Genomic DNA, 25930 nt, shown 5'->3' on the forward strand with positions numbered 1-25930 from the left:
TTTTCCAAAACATCAAATATAAAATTTTCCAATTGAAATGATTTTATTTTCTTAGTGAAAATCAATTGCAACACAGATTCAGAATATGTATTTATTGGTGATTTTATCTTTGGCAATAACATACTATAAAATATCATTCAGTTCTTTTTCCAGGACCTTTTATTTTCCAGGAATATTATTATTTCCATCTCTACATATTCTGTCAGATTATCAAAAGAAAATCTTTCATTTTTCCTTTCTCTGAAGCATGGAGATTGAACTGTACCTATTTTTAATCTTTTCAGTTAAACATGAGGTAGAAATATAAATAACAAGTGCAAGAAAACTAGTTTCTAGTATATGTGCATGTTAGTGGCTTAGTCATGTCCAACTTGTGATCCCACAGTCACGACCCCATGGACTGTAGCCCACCAGGCTCCTCTGTCCATGGGATTCTCCAGGCAAGAATACTGGAGTGGGTACCCATTCCCTTCTCCAGGGGATCCTCCCGAAACAGGGATTAAATCTGGGTCTCCTGCATTGCAGGCAGATGCTTTACCATCTGAGCCACCAGGGAAGCTCCATTTCAAGTATAAACATTTGTAAAGTAAGTAGTTGAATAGCCATTTTACTTTGCCTGTAGAAAGACCCTCACAAAAGAGGCTAGATGCCCATACTATTCTAGAATAATTGACTGCAATTAAGAGGTGTAGCATATAACTGCTTCTGAATACATTTCACTGGTTTCAAACTGGCTTATCGTTCAACAAGACAGAATTCTCACATTCCTGACCATCATTTTCTGCCCATTTTCAGTATATTGATATACATTTATTGTCAGAATAGCATGAAAGAGCGAAAGGAGTTGCACTTTGGTGACAGTCAGACCTGAGTTCACATGTTTACTTCTCCATTTTCTCTGGGTTAATGGGCAGAGGTTGGTTACTTCCTTTCACAAGGTTTCATTACCTAAAAGGAGCCCTCACTGGGCTGTTTGGAAGGATTTAGTGAATGCCTGTCAGTGGTTTCTGATTCTTGCTGCTGCTGCTAAGTCGCTTCAGTCGTGTCCGACTCTGTGTGACCCCATAGACGGCAGCCCACCAGGCTCCTCTGTCCCTGGGATTCTCCAGGCAAGAATACTGGAGTGGGCTGCCAGTTCCTTCTCCAATGCATGCATGCATGCTAAGTCACTTCAGTTGTGTCCGACTCTGTGCGACCCTATGGACAGCAGCCCACCAGACTCCTCTGTCCACAAGATTCTCTAGGTAAGAATACTGCAGTGGGTTGCCATTTCCTTCTCCCTCTGATTCTTAGTAGTGGCTAATTAAACATGAATTTAAGTTTCCTTTTGATGCTTCAAAGTAAACAATTACCATATGAAAATATTTACCCTCTTTTCCTAGCTTCCATTGCTGCTGTGGGTGTTCAATTGATATTGGTATTGAACTCATTGAGTTATGATGGGAGAAATGATGCTAAAGTTGCCATTGCAGGGATCATTAGTGTTTAAAAAAACTAAGCTTGATGGGAAAATGTACTTTTAGGCAAGAATGTCCTGCATGTAATGTATAAGTAATTTGGACGAATGGAGTCATTTTTAAAAAGAGTTGGTCTTAGATTATAGGTGTTCCCAAATAAAGATATTCAAGGGACAACATCTCTACATGAGTAATAAAAAGAATGCAATAAGAAGAAAATTGACATTTTATATTCCAATGGTATTTTTCACAGAAAGAGAATAAACAGTCCTAAAATTTGTATGGAACCACATAAGGCCCCAAAGAGCCAAAGCAGTCTTAAGAAACAATAAAATTAGAGACTTTATGGGACCTGATTTCAAACTATCACAAAGCTATCATAATCAAAATAGTGTGGTACTTCACTCAGAGAGTGGCTGCAGGAGCGGAGTGGAGCAGTGGCAGCAGCAGCTGAGCTAAAGACCCAGCATGTCTGGTCAGCTAGATCTGGATCCAGTGGGGCAGTGAGCAAGGCTTGGCATCTCGAGCAGGCAGGTCCATGTGCCCATGGAGTTGCTGATGAAGGGGGCATCTCCCCAGACCCACCTGCCAGGCTTGGAGAGGCCAGAGGCCCAGGCCCACAGGGGTGGGTGTCAGCCTCAGGGTTTCCTGAGTGAACCTTTAGGTAAGGGTGCCAAGGGAGGAGGATGTTGGTCAATGGGTGCTACCTCCTCAAGGAGGGAGAGGAGGACCCCGACCAGGATGCATTCTATAAGTACTGCCTAACATTATTTTTTAGAAAATAGTATGATATTGGCATGAAAACAGACAGATCAATAGAACAGAATAGAGAGCCCAGAAATAAACCTACAGTTAATGTGGTCAATTGATTTACAACAAAGGAGCTAAGCATATACAATGGGGAAAAGAGTTTCCTCAATAAATGGTTCTAGAAAAACTGGAGAGCCAAATGCAAAACAAAAAAAAGAAGAAAAAAAAAAAAAAAGAGACTGGACCACGATCTTCCAGCACACACAAAAACTCAGAGTGACTAAGACTTGAACATAAGACCTGGAAGCATAAAGCTCCTAAAAGAAAACAGAGGTGGTAAGCTCCTTGAACTAAATATTGGTCATGATTTTCTTAACCTAATTCAAAAGCAAAAGCAACAAAATCAAATACTAATACAAGCAAGTGGGACTATATAAACTAAAAAGCTTCTTCATGGCAAGGGAAACTATCAACAGAATGAAAAGACAATCTACTAAATGGGAGAAAATAATTGCAAATCATATATTTGATAATGGGCTAATATCAAAACATATAAAGAACTCATGAAACTCAATAGCAGAAAAGCAAACGATCCAATATAAAAATGGACAGAAGATCTGAATAGACATTTCTCCAGAGGAGACATAGAGATTGGTTGGTAGGTACATGCAGAGATGCTCAATATCCCTGATCAACAGGGAAATGCTAATCAAAACAACAATGAGATATCACCTCATTCCTGTTAGAGTGGCTATCATCAAAAAGATAAGAAATAACAAGTGTTAGTGTGGATGTGGAGAAAAGGAACACTTCTGCACTGCTGATGGGAATGTAAATTGGTACCACCACTATGAAAAGCAGTATGGAGGTTCCTCAGAAATTAAAAATAGAACTACCATATCCAGTAATTCCACTTCTGGGTATTTATCCAAGGAAAATGAAAACACTACTTTGAAAAGATATATGCACCCCCATGTTCTTTGAAGCATTGTTTACAATAGACAAGATATGGAATCAACCTGGATTCCATTGATCAAGTCTCCATCAAGGAACGAGTGGATAAAGAAATTGTGGTGTGTATATATACAATGGAATATTATTCATGCGAACACATGAATGGACCTGGAAGGCATTATGCTAAATGAAATAAATAGGACAGAGAAAGGCAAATGCCCATGATCTTACTCTCATGTGAAATCTAAGAAAAAAATAAATAGCTGGGAAGCTAAACTCATAGATACAGAGAACAGATTGGTGGTTTAGAAGGAGAAGCAGGAGGTGGGAAATGGTGGAAGAAATGGGTTAACTCAGGGCTTTTTGTTTTTGTTTTTTTCCAGTTTAAATAAGTGGAATAAAAAAAATTGAAGACTACAATAAGAAAATTATATCTCATTCACTTACTTTTATAACATCAATATACACTGTAGTAAATTCCTCTGACAGCTAGAGAATCAAACCAGCGTGCTGTCAATAATAAGGAGCAGACACAATGCCGTCTGCGAAGTTGCTACTGTGGACGGCGGCGCTCTATCTCCGGCAGAGCGGCTTTGCTGTGTGTGACAGACTACACCTAAATGCTTAGATGGGGAGATAACTCCTGATGCATGTGATCGCACATGCCTGTGTATCCCTGATTTGCCAAGGGCGGTTGAGGAGGCATCGCTTCTTTGCGTGGAGTTCGTGCACAATCTATGTTTGTGCCCAGGGGCAAGACAGGTTAATAAGGCCAGGAAGGAGGGGAGGACGTGGGAGTGGGTAATAACTGGGGAGGACTTCAGAGCATCCACCTGGGGGGAAGGGAGGAGAGCTGAGGATGGAGGGTGTTCCCTGTTGCTTCTGCCGATGTGTCAAGTGGCAGGAGAAATTTTGAAAGCTGTGAGGAGGAGCCAGTGGCTGCGTTTGGGGGTGTTTTGTACCCCACCCTTCCCATTTGTAGGTAAACCTCTTTCCATTCCGAGGTAACTGAATTGAAGGACGAAGACTGACCCGGGAATAGGAGGAAAGCAATTGTCCCGCTGCTCCCTCTCCTGTCATTTCACCCATTTGCCTCCTGACTTTTCTCCAAACCAAGTTCATCCGTGCCAAGGTGGCAACAGGTTACCCTGCCCTGGTGCCAGCCGTGGGGAATCTGCCGAAGCCGCCCCGTGTATCCCACGCTGCCCTGTTATCCAGTCACCATCCCTGAGCATCAGGACCACTTCTGATGGCTGTGGCCTCTGCCGCCCCAGGGAGCATCTTCTGGAAGCAGCTCCTATTCTCTCTCCTGGTGAGTAACAAGCAAAGGATTAGGGAGTCCAAGCATGCTGCCTTCCTTCAGGTTGGGCTTGAAAGAGAGGAGGGCGGGAGTGGAAGGCAGAGAAGGGAGACTGGAAGAACAGGAGCAGAGCTGAGTAAAATTCAAGGGAGCACAAAGAGACTTGTGGCCCAGGACGGCCGGTGTTTGGTTTGCTTTTCAAGTTTCCACCACCAAGCTGTTCATTTTTCAAGGGAATCCCCTGTTCAGTCTTGCTGGGGTGTTTTTCTAAGGAGCAATGGGATGAATTCACTCCTCAGGCATTTGGCCCAGAAGGTTCTGAGGTTTGCTTTTGCTACTAGTCACTAAATAAGCTGTACTTGTTTCACCTGCTTAGTTCCCCTGAGCTTCGAGAAGAGGAAATTTGAAGATGTGAAATATCTAAGACTTGCTTCATTTTAGCCAGAAAGGGCTGAGAGAAGGGTAGAACTCTTGGTTCAAGGAAGGCGTTTAACTGGGAAAAAAATAATAATAAAGAAAAATGTGACATTCATTGATAAAATACATGAACTTGAGTTGCACTTATGTTTTTTGTAACTGTGTATTTAGGTGCTACTTTTTGGTGGCGGTTAGGAAGAGGGGAGTTGTTCCATATCTATATCTGGCATTTCTGAGCACTGAATTTCTTTCTTGTTTTCATTTTAATAAAATATTTTAGCTTCAAATTATATTTTCAGTATTTAAAAATTTTATTGTATAAGGGTGAATATTTTCTCTGTATAAATAGTACACTAGGGGACTTCCCTGGTGGCCCAGTGGCTAAGGCTGGATGCTCCCAATGCAGGGCCCAGGTTCAAGTCCTGTACCAGGGAACTAGATCCCACATGCCACAGCTAAGAGTTCTCATGCCTCAACTAAGATCCCGTGACTAAGATCCAGAGCAGCCAAATAAATAAATTTAAAAAAATACAGTAAGTGGGGTTAATGGTCATATACTCAACCTATAATTGTCTGGGGGTAATGTGGAGGGAGAACAGAGATCTTTATTTAGTATTATTAGGTAAAATGAGGGGAAAGCTTTCCAAGATATTTACCCAGATTTCTTTAACTTTTGGTCTCTGCTCTGCCCAGTACCCTTTGGTTCATCCATTGCCCATTCATTCCTTATGCCCATGATGCCTAAAAATGCCTCTGACCACAGCTTCCTCCAAATAACTAAGCTGCTTGTTTAACTTGAAGACTGGGATATAGTGTGTCTTAGAGACCTGCACTGGCTCTGTCTGTGAGGCAGAACCAATGAAGTGGGGACCCTAGGGCAGGAAGGAAAAATGATGGAGGTATGAGAGGCTATGTAGATGTATCCTCTGAGAATAATGTGTGACTATATAGTATAGATGTATAGATCTATGAATCTATGTATGTATATGTGTGTATATACACATATCTATTTCTAATTACAAATGCTCTTCCATGTTATATACCTAGACCATTATTAATATAATTTTTTATATACAGAAAGCTCTTTAGGTATATTTTTGTATATTCCCTGACACTAGAAATGAAAATATTAAAAAGTCAAGTAAGTAGTAAAAAGACCCATTTTTAAAAAAGAGGTTATTTAATTTAAAGCCAGAATACAAATACAACTTTTTAAATTCCAGTTTTTGGTGTTATCTAACAGAGTTACTGTAAAATGACAGACTATTAAGTGGACTCACATGATATATCCAATAGACTTGGGTTGAGTTAGAAAAGAAATATACATCCATAGTATAGCTGATGGTTTTCTTTCTTTCTCTCAAATAATGGGTCCCCTAACTCTAGAAGGGCTTCCCTTGTGGCTCAACTGGCAAAGAATCTGCATGCAATGCAGGAGATGTGGGTTTGATCCCTGGATTGGGAATATCCCCTGGAGAAGGGAAAGGCTACACTCCAGTATTCTGGCCTGGAGAATTCTTGTGGTCGCAAAGAGTTGGACACAACTGAGCAACTTTCACTTAACTCTAGAAATATGTCCTCAGAGAAATATTGGTTATAAAATTCACCTTCCTGTTAAAGCTCTACTTTATATTTAAGCAATAGCAAAACAGTCATTTTGAAAAACAGTAGAGGAAGCAAATAAACAGAAAATGCCAAGAAAAATGGGTTCTGAACTTACTACAGACACTTTAAAACTGATAGTGCTTCTTTTATTTTTCAGATAGTCTCGGTTTTTTCTTGAGTTAGGTATATGGCTTTGTAAAGCAATATTTGTGTCTTGAATTGAACTAAAAATCTTTACCCTGTTGAAGTCTACTCTCCATATTTTGAAATACATTTCTTTTTAGGCTAATTTTGTGAATGAGATTTAGACTTTGAAGTTTATGAGCCAAGCCTTTCCGAGGAGTAATTTGAGATCAGGGAATACTGGTGGGTGTTGATCTTGAGGAAGTTAAAAACATCCTGAAGTATTTTTTGACTTAATCAACTATACTTCAGTTTGCTTGGGGCTGTGAAAATGATGATTTGTATACAAATACATGATTACTGAATTCCAAAGTTAAGTACTTTCTTCATGCTGAGAAATCAGAATGACGTTTACAAATGACCTCAGAGATGATAAACTCTACATAAAGTCAATAGTTTGTAACATATTTTCTTGAAATGATGCAATACAATTCAGGTTCTAAGAACTCTGTTCATTTTAATTTTTCCATTGCTACTAAATGACTGTTGTGTTCCTAAAGCCACTTTCTTTGCTGTTTCCTTTTAAAATGAATATGAAAAATATTGAAAGATTAGAAGATTAATTTGTTATTGAAATTCACAATATTTTTATCAATAAGACAAAACTGTAATGTGAAAGCTTCTGATCAAATGTAACTCTTGATTTTTTTCTTTCTTTTGAGGTTTTAATATTATTTTGCGATGCTTGTCAGAAAATTTCCCTTCAAGTTCCTTCTCGTCTTCGGGCTGAAGCACTTGTAGGCAAAGGTGAGAAAGGATGTTAAGAATTTCATAGTTTTAGCTGCTACATTTAGCTTTTGGCTGCTCAAGCCATACGGTAGTCATTTGGCATTAAAATTCGACTTGAAATGAAAGATAAACAACTTGATTTTTGCTTGTGGTTAGAAACAATTAAAGAACCAAGTTAGTTGTGTACTTTTCTTGCCAGGAAAATTAGCAAACATCAAAGGCTAAATTATCTTAGTTTAGTACAACAAAGCACCAAAATGAAAAACATATTTTAATTTTCTATGACTGATCTGCTGCCAAAATCGCCAAACCAACATTCTTTAATTGATTAGATAGAAAATAGACATGTCAAAATTGAAATGCCCCAAAATAAAATTTATGCTGGAGGTTGATGACAAAGACCAGGTGCCCAGCAAGAATTTATGTGATCTATTTTACAGAAAAGCTTCTGAAAGTCAAATAAAATTTTAAGTAGTCTTACTGTCACAGCCAGGCTTCCCTGGTGGCTCAGTGGTAAAGAATCTGCCTGCCAATGCAGGAGACGCAAGAGAACGTGGGTTCAGTCCCTGGATTGGGACGATCTCCTGGAGAAGGAAATGACAACCCATTCCAGCATTGTCGCCTGGGAAATCCCATGGACAGAGGAGCCTGGTGGGCTACAGTCCATGGGGTTGCAAAGAGTCAGACACGACTGAGTGACTGAGGATGCATCCACACACTGTCACAGCTACACCTGAGGCATGAGTTGTTCTAAGTCCAGGAATGATATCCCTTTCATCAGTATTTTTCACTAACCTTAAGTTTACGACTAGAAAAACACATCTCATATACAGAAGTGGTATTTTCTCCAAGACAGACAATATTTTGCCCAGTGTTTGGAGGTTTTAAATTAATCCCTTTTTCTTTCAAAAGTGCTGAAAGGATACACGGCCTACACTCTAAAGACATATAGTAAATATGTTAAATATTGGGTTAGCCACACAGTTCATTGGGGTTTCTTCTGTAACATCCTATGGAAAAATCTGAATGAACTTTTTAGCCAATCCAATATGTTAAATATGAATCTGCAAAGGAAATATTTTGATACAACCACTAAGCATTATTAAGCATGGAGTTTATTAAGCTTCCAAAAGATTTTATAGAAGTAGTACTTGCAATATTACTGAGAAATATTATTTAAGTATGGAACAATTTTCTAATTTTTTTGCAAGACAGTTTTATTAATAATTATCACAGATGATTACAAAGAAGTTCAAAATCTGTCATCATGCAGTTAGTTATACTACATGTAAGATAGAATGATGCATTTGTGCATAATAATGAGTTAGAGTGGAAACAATAAATCCAGTGACATCAAAAATATTTTATATCTATTCATAAATTAATTGCTAATGAAATCAGTGGAGACAGTGACTCCATCAATTTAATTATTTAATTTTTATGGCCTATAAGAATAGTATACTTACTATTAGAATAGTAAGTACTCCACACACCCCTAGCGCAACCTCCCTCTTTTTGCTTCTTGCACACCAACTAGAGGTTGTCATTCCTGTAAAACCTGTTCTATCCTTGTTTCACTTGACAAATTACTGTGAAATTTCTTCCCTGCAGTGAATCTGAAGGAGTGTCTCCAGTCGGCCAGCCTAATCCAGTCAAGTGATCCTGACTTCAGGATCCTAGAAGATGGCTCCATTTACACAACACATGACCTTGTTTTGTCTTCTGAAAAGAAGAGTTTTTCCATTTTGCTCTCAGACAGTCAGGGACAGGGGCAGAAGGAGATAGAAATCGTACTGGAAGCAGGAGGAAAGAAGGTATATTAGACAAGACTTAAGCACAATAATCTGCTCACCAGAGCCCTTCATCTCATTTATTTTCATGCTTGCTAAAATTCTTGTTCTTGAATACTCACTTTTTTTCTATTCCATTTATAACAAACATATATAAAGACTAGATTGCTTTAATGAGTAATAGAGTGATTTATAAGTGGTGTAAAAATGAACAGCTCCATAGCCAGGAATGAAGGCAGAATATCAAAGGTTTCAAATAATGTTCTCAGGTGTGGCAACAAGAGTTACCTACCTGCAGAACAAGGCGGGGCAGGTCTAAGACTCACTGCAGATTGGTTCTGGCTGGAGAAGTGGCACTCCACCCTGTATGGCTTTCCCTCAAGTGACTGTGGGTTTGAGTCTCTCTTTAAAGAAAAGATGAGAAGGCCTCTGGTTTATCCCCATCTTAACAGAACGTTTTACAAGGTCCTTCTTTTCAGAGAATGCTGTATGGCCAGTCCACAGGATTGGTTTGAGTGTTCTGACTCTAAGCTAGTCTTCTGACAGGGAGTGGTGATGCTTAGGAAGTGAGAAAGGAGAAGGTTCCTGGAATTCATATAAATCTCACTTTAAACAAATTATGCACAATGAATTTGGTCTTACAAGATAATTTATTCATAAGCAATTTGATTTATAAGGAAAATTTTCAGCTCAGTTCCTTTTGATTATAAGAATCTTCATCAAATTTAGAATATGCTTACATTTTACATATACTTTATATTTGTTTAAAATTTAGACTTAATGTTATATAATTACATAACATTAATGTAAGCCTTAATGTAACATAAGGCTATACAATATTATTTTATATCCAAATTGTAAAGAGTCTCCACATGAAATAAAATATGCTGGAACACACACTGTGTGTCTTTATATAGGTATACAAATGCTTTTAAGGTAGCTAATATTTTAGCAAATTTTGGTTGTACCACTCTTAGTGGAATAAAATCAATTCTTTATTAATGGGTTATTTCTTTTTAGCAACTCAGTATTTCTTCAGATAGTATCTTTCATCAAAACCCTAAAAGTTCTGGTTGGTTAGGTGATAAACGATTAAAACAGGAAATAGGTGAAACTGGTTCTTTGTGTGTGTGTGTTACTAACAAAAAACCAGAATTTGGGTATTATCCATAACATTGTTATGTGCAACTGTTACCTATTTTCTTCATGTTACTGTTTATGTGAAAAATCATTGTATCTAGAATGATAAGCAATGCTGTATCTTTTCACTTCTCATCAAACGCAGATTCCTAGGAGACATATGAAAGACACAGTCCTCAGGCGAAGCAAGAGGCGATGGGCGCCTATCCCGTGCTCACTGATGGAGAACTCACTAGGGCCATTTCCACAGCACGTACAGCAGGTCCATTTCCTCTCATTTGATATTATATGTTAGCTTTGTTTCTTTGTTTTTGAAACTTTCCATTTGAGTTGAATCAGGGTTTTAACCTGTTGGTACTAATAAGGACCATCTATGAGAACTAGGGTCCTGTAGACGAGAGCTTAAATTTTATCACTTACCTCCAAAAGTCACATTTTAGCATTAGAAACAAGTGGTATATTTTGAGTTTCTGATTCTTTTAGGTCTGCACCCAGATTCTTCCAAATATCTTGCCAGAATTTAGCATTCACATACAGAGGACATGCCTACAGATTTTGCATAATTCAATTCTCCCTTTCATTAGCACTTACTCTCACAAAAAAAAAAAAGGCCAATATATCTGTTTTCCAAAAAGTGGTGTTACTGCCACTTAACTGAATGTAAGCATAAGTCAATTTTCAGTTCAGTTCAGTTGCTCAGTTTTGTCCAACTCTTTGCGACCCCATGGACTGCAGCATGCCAGTCTTCCCTGTCCATCACCAACTCCCAGAACTTGCCCAAATTCATGTCCATCGAGTCGGTGATGACATCCAACCATCTCATCCTCTGTCGTCCCCTTCTCCTCCTACCTTCAATCTTTCCCAGCATTGGGGTCTTTTCCAAGGAGTCAGTTCTTTGCATCAGGTGGTCAAAGTAGTGGAGCTTCAGCTTCATCATCATTCCCTTCCAATGAAGATTCAGGACTGATTTCCTTTAGAATTGACTGGTTTGATCTCCTTGCCAGTCCAAGGATTTCTCAAGAGTCTTCTCCAACACCACAGTTCAAAGGCATCAATTCTTTGGCACTCAGCTTTCTTTATAGTCCAATTCTCACATCTGTACATGACTACTGGAAAAGCCATAGCTTTGACTAGATGGCAAAGTAATGTCTCTGCTTTTTAATATGCTGTCTAGGTTGGTCATAGCTTTTCTTCCAAGGAGCAAGTGTCTTTTCATTTCATGGCTGTAGTCACCATCTGCAGTGGTTTGGAGCCCAAGAAAATCAAGTCTGTCACTAATTCCATTGTTTCCCCATCTATTTGCCATGAAGTGATAGGACCGGATGCCATGATCTTTGGTTGCAATTGGGCAATTCATGATGCATTAACTATGGGAGGAAAGATGTGTTATTTCCAGTTTTTTAGTCACAAAAGTTTCCATTCCAAATAATTAAAAACCACTGATATCATGGCTGTATACAGGAATAAGAATAGAAAAAGAATAATCAATGCCATGATTTTTCCATACATATGCAGATAACTTCAAAGAGTTTAGTATCCAATAAGTGACAGAGTTTGTGGCTTTGCACAATGCAGGATATAAGTGAGAATTTAAAAATATGGGAGACACTGGGAAAGAAAGAATAGATATGTGGGAAAGAGAGCAAGAAATAAAAAATAAGGGCTTCCCTGGTGGCTCAGTGGTAAAGAATCTGCTTGCCAGTGCAGGAGACCTGGGTTTAATCCCTGGGTTGGGAAGATCCTCTGGAGAAGGAAAAGACAACCCACTCCAGTATTCTTGCCTGAGAAATTCCATAGACAGGGAAGCCTGTCTGGCTACAGTCTATGGGGTCACAAGAGTCAGACATGACTTAGTGACTAAACAACAACAATAAAAAATAAACTATCACAAGAGATTAGGTTGAAAGTATTTATCATGATATATTTGCTCTTTTCCTAAACTGTCAATTATCGTTACAGGTTCAATCTGATGCTGCACAAAACTACACCATCTTTTATTCCATAAGTGGACCAGGGGTCGACAAAGAGCCCTTCAATCTGTTCTTCATAGATAAAGATACAGGGGATATATTTTGTACAAGAAGCATAGACCGTGAGCAATATCAAGAGTTTCCGGTAAGATGATTGCATCATTCATTCAGATTTATGTTTTTTATTACTGGTTTGGTATTTTCAAGCTATTTATATATATCAGAGGAATCAATGATTTGTCTTAATATTTTAAATATTGTTCATGTGTCATACAAACTTTAAATTTCTATTGGTACGATTGATGAAAAAGGATGATTATTACAAAGGAAAAAAAGGGAGGGGGAAGGGAAAATATAATAACAATTTTAAAGGACAGGTTTTGATGTATATAATCCTGGGATAATAGCAGTGAATTTTATTGAATTTAAAGTTCTCTATAATAACTTAGCTTTGATCACATGATAATTTTTAAAAAATATGATGATTGGGCCAGTTCCCAGAAATTCTGATTTAATTGTTTCAGGATGAAAGTAAAATTGTTAGCTGCTCAGTCTTGTCTGACTCTTTACAACACCATGGACTGTAGCCCACCAGGCTCCTCTGTCCATGGGATTCCTCAGGCAAGAATACTAGAATGGGTTGCCATTCCCTCCCCCAGGGGATCTTCTCGACCCAGGGATAGAACTGAGTCTCCTGCAGTGTAGGTCGATTCTTTACCGTCTGAGTCACCAATTGAAAATTTGTAGTCGACAGTATAAAATTTAAATAATAGTCTTCTAACTCAGCTAAAAATATGACTAATTATAAAATACAATATTCTATTTATACTTAATGTAATAATATTTAAATATATTTTTATTGCTTTCAATATAGCATAATGGGAACTAGCCTACAAAGTCATTAGTTTCATTGAGCTTTTTGAAACTGTTCTGTAGTAACTAATTATGAAAATATTTATAGTTCCTTTATTATAAGAAGTGAGCATAAGTGAATTATCCTAGGGATCCAGACTGTAGTTTAAAGTTAGCTGAATTTCCAGTTTAAATCATCTTTTTATTTATTTTGAGATGCTCAGCACATGAATAGTGAAAAATAAAACTAGAACCAGAAACAAAATCACTACATCTGAAAAATCAGTGGAATGTGAAATAATGATATTTATTTTAAACATTGGGATGTATAATTTTAAACTACAAGTGATTCTACAGTAAGAAGTAGATGATCATTTCCATTGAGGAGAAAAACTAGCTAAAACTAATGTAAATTACAGCAGGATAGACTTAGGTTAGATGGGGAGATGTTTTACTGCCGATGTGATGAGGTAAAGAAATTCATTACAAGTGATCCTGTAAGGCAGTTTTTATAGAGGGCAAACTCTTGGGGGTAGTTTGTTCTCCTAAAAAAGAAAGATGGATGGAATTACATGTAAAAAGCTATTTATTGAAGAATTATCCCATGTAAGGCACTATGTTAGGTGCTTTAGTCACACAAATATCCTTAGTCTCAGGCTTCAACTCTAAGAAAAATTGGAAACCAATAGGGACATAAAACAATTATAGAGTTTCCTCTAGCCAAAAGTTTCAAAATGACAGCAGTCTAAAGAGAGAGAAATTACATCAAATATGAGGGGAGAGGGAGGGCTTGATAGGAAGGCTGAAAGTGTGGTGGTGATAATACACTGCTGTATCCCTCAGTGTGGAATTTATTAAGATACAGGGCTCAGGCTGATGGAAACCGAAGTATAAGTTTTATTACTGAAAAAGCCCAGCTGGAGGTTGTTTGGGGAAAAATGTAAAAGGGAACAGAGGGAACATGCATGGTTATTTCAAAACCTTCCCTCCTAGAGATTAGAAGTGGAAATGTCTTCCCCCTTCAGGTTAGCATGTGAAGATGAAATATGGCCTTTCAACACAGCAATGAGGATTTTCTGTTACTTTGGTAGATAATGGTGAGATCACAGAAGAGCCTGATTCAGGAATATCATGATTAAAATTGTGCTTTATGGAAATGCGTCTGACTCCTGAGGGCTACATAGTTTGGAGAAGGTCAGTTAGAACAATTATAGGAAAGTTTGTCGGACGTTGGTTGGAGAGTTGGTCGGCCAATACTTTGGCCACCTGATGCGAAGAACTGACTCCTTGGAAAAGACCCTGATGCTGGAAAAGATTGAAGGCAGGAGGAGAAGGGGACGACAGAGGATGAGATGGTTGGATGGCATCACCATCTCAATGGATATGAGTTTGAGCAAGCTCTGGGAGTTGGTGATGGACAGGGAAGACTGGCATACTGCAGTCCATGGGGTTGCAAAGAGTCAGACACAACTGAGCAAATGAACTGAACTGGTCGGACATGTGTGTAGGATACAAGAGGAAAGTTGACAGGATGCATTTGGGGTCACATGAGGATGGTGGCTTTGGAAATAGAAAAGAGGAGATGAATAATAAATAGACACAGAAATGCTGTAATCTCAAGAACCTAGTGCACAGAAACGTCACTCTCTTGAGTCTGGCAATTGACTAATATAAGGCTAAAGAGGGAGGGGTTAGATACCTGGGATTTTAATCTTGGTTCATTCTAGAAAATGGTTACAGTAGGGAAATCAAGAAAGTTAGCTATGGTGAAGAACTGAATTCACACAGAGTTCACTCTGGGCAGCTTTAGCTGTTCCTGTCAGTGGAGAAAATCTGTTTAACTCAACAACCATTTACCAAAGACTCACTGTGCATATACCACATAAGAAGAGTTCAAAAGTAATCTGATGGTATTTAAAGAGAAAGGGCATTAAATCATTGCATTTGGGGCCAAGATATATCCTTTTGAGATAGAGTTTGGAATGTTTATATGATTTTGCTAACACTTTTACTACACAAGAAATACATCTTAAGGATAGAAAAATGAGAAAATACAGGTAAATAGAGAAAAGAGCATAATTGAATCACCCAGAAATAGTTGATATATATTGTTTATTTCTTATGTCATTCAATCATATCCAACTCTTTGCAAACCTATGGACTGTAGCCCACCAGGCTCCTCTGTCCATGTGATTTCCCAGGCAAGAATCCTGGAGTGGATTGCTATTTCCTTCTTCATATATGTGTATCAGTTCAGTTCATTTGCCCAGTTGGGTCTGATTCTTTGCAACCCCATGGACTGCAGCACGCCAGGCTTCCCTGTCCATCTCCAACTCCCGGAGCTTGCTCAGACTCACATCCATCGAGTTGGTGATACTGTCCAACCATCTCATCCTCTGTTGTCCATATACAAGTCTACAAATAACTAGAATCATATTTTGTATAAACTTTAGAAAAAAACCAGTAACTTGTCATTAGCATGACCTAGGAAAGTCTAACAAGGAAAACAGTACACAGTTAATTCAGGGCCCAGAGAAGCCTCATTGAGCTGGAGTGTGTGGGCTTTGATGGGAAAACAACGAGAAAGGATCAAAGCTGGAGGGCAGGCATAGACTGTGCGGCTGTGTTGTCTCTCTGTTGCATACATTCTTAGATAGACCTTTGCCAATGATGTTTTTTAGTATTATGACTTTCCCCAACTGCTAAGTTCAATTTTGTGCCTACTTTGTTATTTAAGAATCAACTGATGGTGTTCATTTACCTTTCAGATCTATGCCTATGCGACCACTGCAGATGGTTATGCACCTGAGTACCCACTTCCCCTAGTATTCAAAGTTGAAGATGACAATGATAATGCCCCATATTTTGAAAGTAAAGTGACCATCTTTACTGTGCCTGAGAATTGCCGAACTGGTAAGTTCATGTTTTAGGAAAACACGAGATTTTTTGCTTCAGTTGAATTCTTTGTTACTGTTTTAAGCATGGTTAGGCAAAATATTTTTAAATGTTTGACTTTCAAGGTATTTTACATATGGACTTCCCTGGCAGTCCAGTGGCTTAAACTACATGCTCCGATTGCAGGGGGTCCAGGTTCCATCCCTGGTCAGGGAACTAGATCCCACATGCCACAACTAAAACCCAGTGCGGCCAAATGGATAAATATTTAAAAAAATATTCTACATAAAACTTTGTAGTCTTATAAGATCATAGGCTCTTCAAAGTCAAAGTCTTTGTACTAATTTTCTAGGCACATGTAGAAGGCTGCTAACTGATCCACAAAGTTTCTAACTTTGTTAGATTAATCCACAATGACAGACAAATGCTGTTTATATTTTCTATTTTGATCATGTGCTAGGTGTCCATGATGTATTTATAAAGCAATAGATCTTTTGAATCTTTACAAAGTCACAATACCTTTTCAAGGACTCAAAAATAGATTATGGTATGGAAATGCTGATCAGGCTTATAACGTATGTATTCCTTTACTTTGCTTATTTTCCAAACAAATTGAAAAAAAAATTTTTTTTAAACTAGTCTGATGCTCTTAGCAGCCAAGATTGTGACCTCATCAAACCAAAGGGTGTAACAAGTCTAATTTATTCTTAAAAATCACAAGATATGTTCTTAGTGTTAAAGCCTTTTCCATTCTGTTGTCACTTTGTGTGCATATTTAATGTCACTCTCTGCAAGAAATGGTTTGTTAAGGCAACTTTACTAATACTCTGATTTCTGAGCCATAAAGCTTGTCCAATGTTTGTCTTGTATGTATTAGCAATTCAGCACATTTATTAAAGTATAAAAACATGAAACCTTTGTTATCATATGCAAAGCTATTCTTTTCCTTTAACATTATCAAGCTGAATATAAAAGAAACAAGATATATAGAGAAGGTCTCATCAAAAAATGGTCATGGACTAGATTAGGAGGAAGAATTTGAGCACCCCTGTTCCCAAGGGTGGGGTGGATAGTCTCACCTACGTAGAATACAAATCATATTGTCAGTGGTAGCCACCTAATTGAAGTTTCCAGATAAGGGGAGCTTGAAGCTGTGGGAGAGCATTTAGACACTTCCCAGCTGGCTCAGTGATAAGAAAGATTCGCCTGTGTGCAAGAGCTGCAGGAGATGTGGGTTCAATCCCTGGGTTGGGAAGATCCCATGGAGGAAAAAATGGCAACCCACTCCAGTACTCCTGTCTGAGAAATGGACAGCGGAGCCTGGAGGGCTACAGCCCATGGGGTCGCAGAGTCGGACATGACTGAGCGTGCATGCATGCTTCAGTTTAGTCACTCAGCCATGTCCAACTCTTTGTGACCCCATGGACTGCAGCACACCAGGCTTCCCTGTCCATCACCAACTCACGGAGCTTACTCAAACTCATGTCCATCAAGTTGGTGATGCCATCCAACCATCTCATCCTCTGTCGTCCCCTTCTCCTCCTACCTTCACTCTTTCCCAGCCTCAGGGTCTTTTCTAATGAGTCAGTTCTTCTCATCAGGTGGCATGCTTATTTATTGATAAATTAATCAACCTGGGGGTTTTAGGGGAGAAAATGCCACAGCAATGCCTTGATTTTATTTTTGTTTGTAATTCAATTAGATCACTACTTTAAGTTGTTGACAACATTGGATTTATCTAAACAGGAACTTCAGTGGGAAAAGTGACTGCAATAGACCTCGATGAACCTGACACTCTACATACTCGTCTGAGATACAAAATCTTGCAGCAAATTCCAAACAATCCAAGACATTTCACCGTACATCCAGACACAGGTGTCATCACCACAACTACACCTTTACTGGATAGAGAAGTAATGAATTGCTTAATTTCTCAATCACTAAACTATATTTAAACTGATCATGATTTCCCAGAGAAGTTACAATAAGGTGCTTGGTGGCCACCTCTCCAAGAATGTTTCTGTATAGACTGTGTGTAAGTCTTCTCAGGTCTATTCCTTTGTCCCTACAGAAATAGTGGGAATATACAGGGTCTCAGAGATCGTTGACCTGGTTTGATGTGTGGATATTAAAATAGCTTTACTTTTTAAAATATTATATCAGAAACATCAGCTTTTAATTGTACTGACTGACATATCTTTTCTTTATTTGCATTTATGGTGGCTTCTTTTTTTTTAATCAAAAAAGAACGTTTGTGAAAGAATCAGAGTCTGAGAAATGGCTATGAGACGCACAAGTTATGAGAAATATGTGTTCATCATTTTCCTTTCTTTCAGAAATGTGATACGTACAAGTTAATAATGGAAGTTCGAGACATGGGGGGCCAACCTTTTGGTTTATTTAATACAGGAACAATTACTATTTCTCTTGAGGATGAAAATGATAATGCACCATATTTTACAGAAACTTCTGTGAGTATATATGTGTATTCATTTATCTACGTTCATTTACTTCTTCAAAAAACAAATCTGGAGTCTGGTAGCTCCATGAGATTTTGGTTTTAATAGCTACCATTTACAAATAACATCCACAAAAAAATATGATTTCTGTAAAAATAATCACAGTGCTAGGATGCAAGGAAAATCAGGATGCAAGGAATATAAGTACTCTCTTAGTCATCCACAAGTCTTTCAGTTCAGTTTAGTCGCTCAGTTGTGTCCAATATTTGTGACCCCATGAACTGCAGTACGCCAGTCTTCCCTGTCCATCACCAACTCCCAGAACTTGCTCAAATTCATGTCCATAGAGTCGGTGATGACATCCAACCATCTCATCCTCTGTCATCCCTTTCTCCTCCTGCCTTCAATCTTTCCCAGCATCAGGGTCTTTTCCAAGGAGTCAGTTCTTCGCATCAGGTGGCCAAAGTATTGGAGCTTCAGCTTCAACATCAGTCCTTCCAATGAATATTCAGTACTGAGTTCCTTTAGGATGGACTGGTTGGATCTCCTTGCAGTCCAAGGGACTCTCAAGAGTCTTCTCCAGCACCACAGTTCAAAAGCATCAATTCTTTGGCGCTCAGCTTTCTTTATAGTCCAACTCTCACATCCATACATGACCACTGGAAAAACCATAGCCTTGACTAGACGGACCTTTGTTGGTCAGGAAGTTGAAAAGTTAAGGCATGAAGAATGGACAAGATTTGAAACAGTATTATTAGTTTATCGAGGAAAGAAGTGAGTTTATGAATTAAATGTGTACATCCTTCCCACTGTGTTTGCACATTTCCATATCACTTTGCTTTCCTTTTCTTTAAATGTAACTTTGAGTAGAAAATTACATTAAAACTATGAATTTATAGTAACAATGAACAATTGTTTCAGTATACTGTAGAAGTAGAAGAAAACAGAATTGACGTTGAGATTTTACGAATGGCGGTACATGACCATGATTTGCCAAACACGCCTCACTCGAGGGCTGTGTACCAGATCCTACAGGGAAATGAAAATGGAACCTTCAAAATTAGTACAGACCCAAATACAAATGAAGCAGTCTTGTGTGTTGTCAAGGTAAAAAATATTTATATATATATATGTATGTATGTAGTAATTCCTGTATGTATATAACTAGAGTTGTTGCAATGCAATGCTGAAATGATTTACATTGTTTCATGCATGAGCTTTATTATTATTACTTTATCCTCATTTCCTCTTAGGTGAAAGACATGGTTGGTACAAAACTGATTGTTCTATATATGAGGAAAACCAAGGCAGAGAAATATTAAACTAATAAATAGATATTAACCTTAGAAGGTGTCTTGGACACCCACTTATCTAATTCCTTATGAAGTATAAGACAGAGAGAAATGGAAAAATCAATATTTGAAATTAACCTCTTGACTTTTCGATTCTATTCACACTCACATTATAGTTTTACCGCTCTACAATATGTTTTATAAGACAGACTATTTACTAAACATTTAGCATCTATTCCCATTAATTCTCCTATATTTGAGGTAACAAGTGTGTTGGGATTTTTAAAATTTAATTGCATTTGCTGGCTCAGAGAATGTTCACTTTAACTGAGTTTGGTTTCTTTCTGAGACCTTCTAACTGCAGTCTTCACTAACTTCTCACAACTTTCTATATTAATTTCTTAGAGACAGTGTATTTTCTTAGAAGGGATATGCATAAATTTTGCCTTCCTCATGAAATTTTTAGAAAATGTCCTTTAATTATAAAATTACCTATTCTATCTTTTTTTTTTTTCTCCATTTCTTTCTTTTTAAAATTTTTGGACTTTTTTTCTAGGTTTAGTTCTCTTTTTTTGTTATTTTGGTAGATTTTAGTCTCTAATTGTTAATTGTTTGGAGATTCTTTCTAGTTATTCACTTTGGGAACAAAGAAATCCAAATATATTGTACTTTGAAAAGGTGCTGCTAGATAATACGATTATATCTTTTGATTTAGATACTCATAGTAACTGCTCCATTATAGCCAAATCTGGTGTCCTAGTAGTCTCATTACGGAGCCAAACTTGGGTCCGCTCACTCCTGCGTGGTAAAGGCAATCTACTGACACTCAGTTGTGGTAAAGTGCAGCTTTCTTGTAAAAGTTCCAATACAAGGAGAGTGACTGACTTGTGCTTGAAAACCCCAGACTCCCCCATAGTGTGTGTGTGTTGTGTTAGGTCCTCAGTCTTGTCGGACTCTTTGTGACCCCATGGCCTGTAGCCCACCACGCTCCTCTGTTCATGGAATTCTCCAGGCAAGAATACTGGAGTGGGTTGCCATTCCCTTCTCCAGGGGATCTTCCCAACCCAGGAATCAAACCCCAGGTCCGCATTGCAGGCAGATTCTCTACTGTCTGAGGCACCAGGGAAGCCCCTAAGGGTTTCAACAAGCCATTTACAAAGGCAAGGTGAGGAAGGGACCTCCCAGGTATGTGGTCAGCTTGTGCACAGTGCTCTGATTGGCTGATAGTGAGGGAGCAGGGTGGTGTCACGGGAGTTCACAGTATCAGTCTTTAGGTCTGGGGGCTATGTGCTCATGGTCATCAAGGAGTTAACATCTTCCATTTGGTGGGTTGGGGGGCGAGGTTTCACATCTTTAAAAGTGTGCACCAGGTGCCATTATCTAGGTACTTCAGAAAGGAGCTAAAACAGAGGATATGTGGGACAAGGCTGCCCTGGGAAGGCCCCATAGGGTCCTGTTTGGTTACAGTCTGTCTAATTATTTTATATACTTAGCTTAGAGGGACTTTTGCTGATTTAGTTATCACTGCTACCCCATTTGATAAATAATAAAATAGTGAGAAATAGCCCATTGAAATTCATTCAAGTATTCTGTATTTCTATTCATATTCAAACTTGTAAAAAAAGAAAAAAAAAATGGAGGCAGGAACTTCCCAAAGGAAAGCGAGAAGAAAAATTGGTTGAATCTTAAAAATAAACAATTTTGCACTTGGTAGTGTTTGTCACTTATAGGAAGCTGATTATTCATTGTTAATACATGAGCTGCAACTTTCAGTAACATTTTATACATAAAAATGATTCTCCCTTTGGTGCTAAAACTTAGAATCATACTTTTGTCTTCTGTATATGGTGTTAAATATTGACTCATTCAAGTATGTTTACTGAACAGCCACTGAACTATGAAGTCAATCACCAAGTTGTTTTGAAAATTGGTGTACTTAACGAAGCACAATTTGCTAAAGCAGTAAACTCAAAAACGACTACAACTATGTGTACTACAACTGTCACTGTTAAAGTTATAAACATTCATGAGGGCCCTGAATGCCAGCCACCAGTGAAAGTTATTCAGAGTGAAGATTGCCTCCCCGCAGGCACAGAACTCCTTGGATACAAAGCAGTGGACCCAGAAAGGGGCACTGGCGAGAACTTCAGGTAAGGTATTTTCAAATCTTTCTTCTTTTAATTGTGATGTTCATCTTTGTGCTCAGTTGCTCCGTAGTGTCTGATTCTCTGTGACCCCACTGACTGTGTAGAGTCTGACTCTTTGTGACCCCATGGACTGTAGCCCACTAGGCTCCTTTGTCCATGGAATTTTTCAGACAAGAATACTGGATAAGGGTGCCATTTCCTCCTCCCTGGGATCTTCCCACCCAGGGATGGAACTCACTTCTCCTGCACTGGCAGGCAGATTCTTTACCATTGAGCCACCTGGGAAGTCCCAGTTGTGATGATAATTGATTTCGCATTTGGGAACATTCTATGTGTTTTTCAGAATGACAGATTTTGAGCTTGTGTCCACTCCTTGGTTTGAATTTTTACATTTGATTTCTGTAAACTAGGTATAAGAAGATAAGAGATGAAGATAACTGGTTTGAAATTAATGAATATACTGGTGACTTGAAAACCGTAAAAGTGCTAGATAGAGAATCAACATTTGTAAAAAACAACCAATACAATGTTTCTGTGATTGCATTTGATGCAGGTGAGTGCAAATTTCTAGAAATAAAATATAAACATAGGACATATTTTTAAGGAAATCTTGGAGTTAAATTTGTTTGTTTCCACATCAAAATTTAATGCAAACAATGATTGCTTAATTGCAAACAATGGTTGCGTCATGATTCCTTAATTTCTTGGCAACCACCCAGTTGAGGTCTCAGTGTATCACTAATTCAAAACTTGGAGGTTTCAGTTTCAAGGTTCATATTATTTGAAGTCTGCCATGGACCTAGTGGCATCATCAAGGATCTCTATTGTTTTCAGGATTTTAGGTTTAGATTATTTGGATTTGAGCTTGCTGGAGGGGTTCAACTCCCTAAAACAGATGGGTTCAGATAGGTTTGTGCTGAGTCTTTCTTACTGGGGATTAAAACATTTATCCTATTTCCTAAATAAATGTCCGAACAATGGTTTTTGAGGTCTTTTTTACTAAGATTCGCAATCATTCTCCAAGGTTAATTCTAGAGCCTATCTTGTAAAGAAATGTCCTAAAATAGTGATCTCAGAACCCTTTGAACATACCCTCCAAGCAGTAAATCATTTTTTAATAAACCTTTGCAGTGTATACTCTGTCCGTTGGTTTCTCTTTTTGCAATGCAAGTGCTTGACTTAAGCTTTGATTGCCATCTCAAATAAACACATTCTGAGCCACAGAGCTAGATCCAAAATCATGTCAACCCCTATGCCATCTCCCCAAGCTCTTTTGTTTTGGAGATCTTGGTTGATTTCAATAACTCACTATTTGAGCTGCTTGTTTTTCTCTTCCTGTGCTTTAAATTCTTGCTCTTGTGTTTTAAATTCATCAATAAAGAGTGAGCCTGTGAAACCCAAGGCCCCAGCCTCCACCTCAATACAAACAGAATCACAGGTGTCACTCCCCTTGTCCCACACCGCCCCCCACAAACTTACTCTGGCTGTGTGATGCATGATTTACAAGGCTGGTAAATAATAAACCTTCCCTGGCCCCCAAAGCTTCCTGATGGTTTTTATTTAGGGCATCTTGCAATCATTATGATCACAAGGGTCAGTTCAGCTGCAACCTTGATTATTGGTAGGCTGAGACCTGCCAAACAACTACCCCAGTAAACTTATTGGTGTGTTTATTTATATACATATAATACTATGCTAACATCATAACATACTACTATGTATACATTATAAAAATAGACTTTAAGAGAGATTATAAAAAAATAAGTAAAAGTTACAATATGGCATTTCATCTCATCAATTATACACTCACTCATTTGAGGTAAATTTCCATAAATGATAAAGAAGAATGAATTTGGGTTTTTATGATACAGCCTATGTTTTTGACTATCTGTTTAATCCAAGATGGTTGTCATGGTTTATACCTGGGTTGGAAAAGAATTTCCAGACATGAGGCAGAATGAGAGATAAGTAAAGTTTATTAGAGTGGGAGAGGCTGTTAGAACAGTGGGCCGGCTCAAGGGAGAACCAACCCTTTTCTTGGACTGCTGCTGCTGCTGCTAAGTCGCTTCAGTTGTGTCCGACTCTGTGCGACCCCATGGACGGCAGCCCACCAGGCTCCGCCACCCCTGGGATTCTCCAGGTGAGAGTACTGGAGTGGGTTTCTTGGGCTAGTAGCTGATTTTTATGGCCTCAAGACAGAGGAAATTCCTGCTGAAAATGGTGGCATTAGATGATTGGTTAGGATGCTATAGGGTGGGTATTTTACCTAATATGGGGTCAAGGAACTGGCCAGTTTAGGTCTAGAGGCTCATGGCAACAGTTGCTATGGGGCTTGGTTAGCTCCAGAGATTTTTGTCCTGTGACGTTGGTGTAGGGTTCCACACCTGTGATCTTGGTATAGAGCTCTACAATGGTGCTCACTATTTTTATGGTTAGAATATTTTTATACACTGGATGTTCAAAACAATCTGGTACAGCAATGCTGTGGTCTTTTTCTATAGAATCATTGAATTTCTTTAGTAGGAATGGGCAAGTGCATTAATAAACATGTCAAATCCCATGGAAATAAACAAAAGCTGAAATGGTCCAAAGTCATGAATTGACTTGTTCATTCTATGAACAATGACTTGTTCATACTTGTTCATTTTACCCGTTAATAGTTTGATAATAAGAAAAGACAAATATTTTCTCACATATCATACTTCTACTTTTTTCTATAGCTTCACAATAAAAGCCACATCTACTTAGAAAAATAGATTCTCTGTTGAGAGACAAAGGTTAAACTAATAAAGATGCTGCTGCTTATGATGTTCATGGTGAGGGCAAGCCAGTCCATTAACATTTGTCCCATTTAGGTTTTTTCCTTACTTTCTCTCTCAACCTTGGTGCATTCTTTTTGCCTGGGAATGGGAATGGTCTGTTGCATGTCATAATCAGTGAGTAAACCAAGCAGCCTGAAAAAAGTATGTCCATGAGCCAAAAATATTTTGGTTTCAAAGTCTGAAAGAAAACCACAGTTTGAATATTGGTGCCTAATCATGTGCATATGATCTTCCTGTAATCTTTTTTTTTAAACTTTATTCACTTATTATTTATTTTTGGCTGTGTTGGGTCTTCATTGCTACATGGGCTCTTTTCTAGTTGCAGTGAGTGGGGGCTACTCTCTAATTAACAACATGTGAGGGCTTCTTAGGCAGGGGGGCTTCTCTTGTTGCAGATCATGTGCTCTAGAGCTTGCAGGCTTCAGTAGTTGTGGCTCTGGGGGCTCCAGAGTGCAGGTTCAATAGCTGTGGTGTGTGGGGTTAACTGCATGTGAAATCTTCCCAGACCAGAGATCGAACCTGTGTCCCCAGCACTGACAGGCAGATTCTTAACCACTGGACCACTAGAGAAGTCCTTCCTCTCCTCTTGGCACCTCTCACAGAATCTTTTATTATAATTCTTTCAGTATAAGTAGGAAAAGAAAATACCCTACTAAGCAGTGGAGGCGGGGGGCGGGGGGACATTAACTGAGAAATACAGTTAATACTGCCACTACTTTATAATCATGGAGATTTGCTGCTTATAAAAAAGCAAAGGTGAAATCTGATTGGTTCAGGAACACAAGTTTGATGAGAAACAAGGATTTATATTTACTCACTTATTACACTAATGCTGATTGTCTTTTAAGTCCTAAGTTCTAAGACAAGAAAACTAGGATTCATAAGACGAAATCAAATTTTTCACATAATATCAATTGAAGGATTATTATATTCTCATAAAATATTCTCTGGTATAAAAACTTTCCCCATCAAAGAATGTATGACTATCATAAGAAGTGGAAAGCAGTTAAAATGTTAACCAAGCTGAAAGGATAAAGGGAGGTGATTTCACAAAAATGCAAAAGCTTGGTGATAAAAAAGGAAATACTCTTGGGGGATAAGAAAAATATGGAAAACAGAGATATAAGAAGTTAACTTTGTCTTTTGGTGATGAAAGAATGTCTGTAAG

The 25930-nt window shown here is 38.3% G+C and overlaps 1 protein-coding gene across 5 annotated transcripts in view; it reads left to right on the forward strand.

Moving 5' to 3' along the window:
- Nucleotides 1–3836: 3836 nt before the first annotated feature.
- Nucleotides 3837–25930, forward strand: part of DSC1 (desmocollin 1) — a 154493-nt gene continuing 132399 nt past the window's right edge. For 4 of the 5 annotated variants that reach the window (XM_043443834.1, XM_043443832.1, XM_043443829.1 and 1 more), the window contains exons 1-11: nt 4026–4473; nt 7329–7413; nt 9007–9209; nt 10471–10587; nt 12285–12440; nt 15916–16060; nt 17789–17955; nt 18379–18513; nt 19423–19608; nt 21681–21943; nt 22351–22493. In XM_043443834.1, the coding sequence (XP_043299769.1) occupies nt 4411–4473; nt 7329–7413; nt 9007–9209; nt 10471–10587; nt 12285–12440; nt 15916–16060; nt 17789–17955; nt 18379–18513; nt 19423–19608; nt 21681–21943; nt 22351–22493 (1663 nt within the window). In that variant the 5' untranslated portion in view covers nt 4026–4410. Of the gene's footprint in view, nt 3924–4025; nt 4474–7328; nt 7414–9006; nt 9210–10470; nt 10588–12284; nt 12441–15915; nt 16061–17788; nt 17956–18378; nt 18514–19422; nt 19609–21680; nt 21944–22350; nt 22494–25930 lie in introns of those variants that run through there. The other variant, XM_043443830.1, reaches the window with a different exon arrangement.

This window comes from Cervus canadensis, chromosome 23 (genome assembly GCF_019320065.1).
Source record: "Cervus canadensis isolate Bull #8, Minnesota chromosome 23, ASM1932006v1, whole genome shotgun sequence".
Classification (NCBI taxonomy): domain Eukaryota; kingdom Metazoa; phylum Chordata; class Mammalia; order Artiodactyla; family Cervidae; genus Cervus; species Cervus canadensis.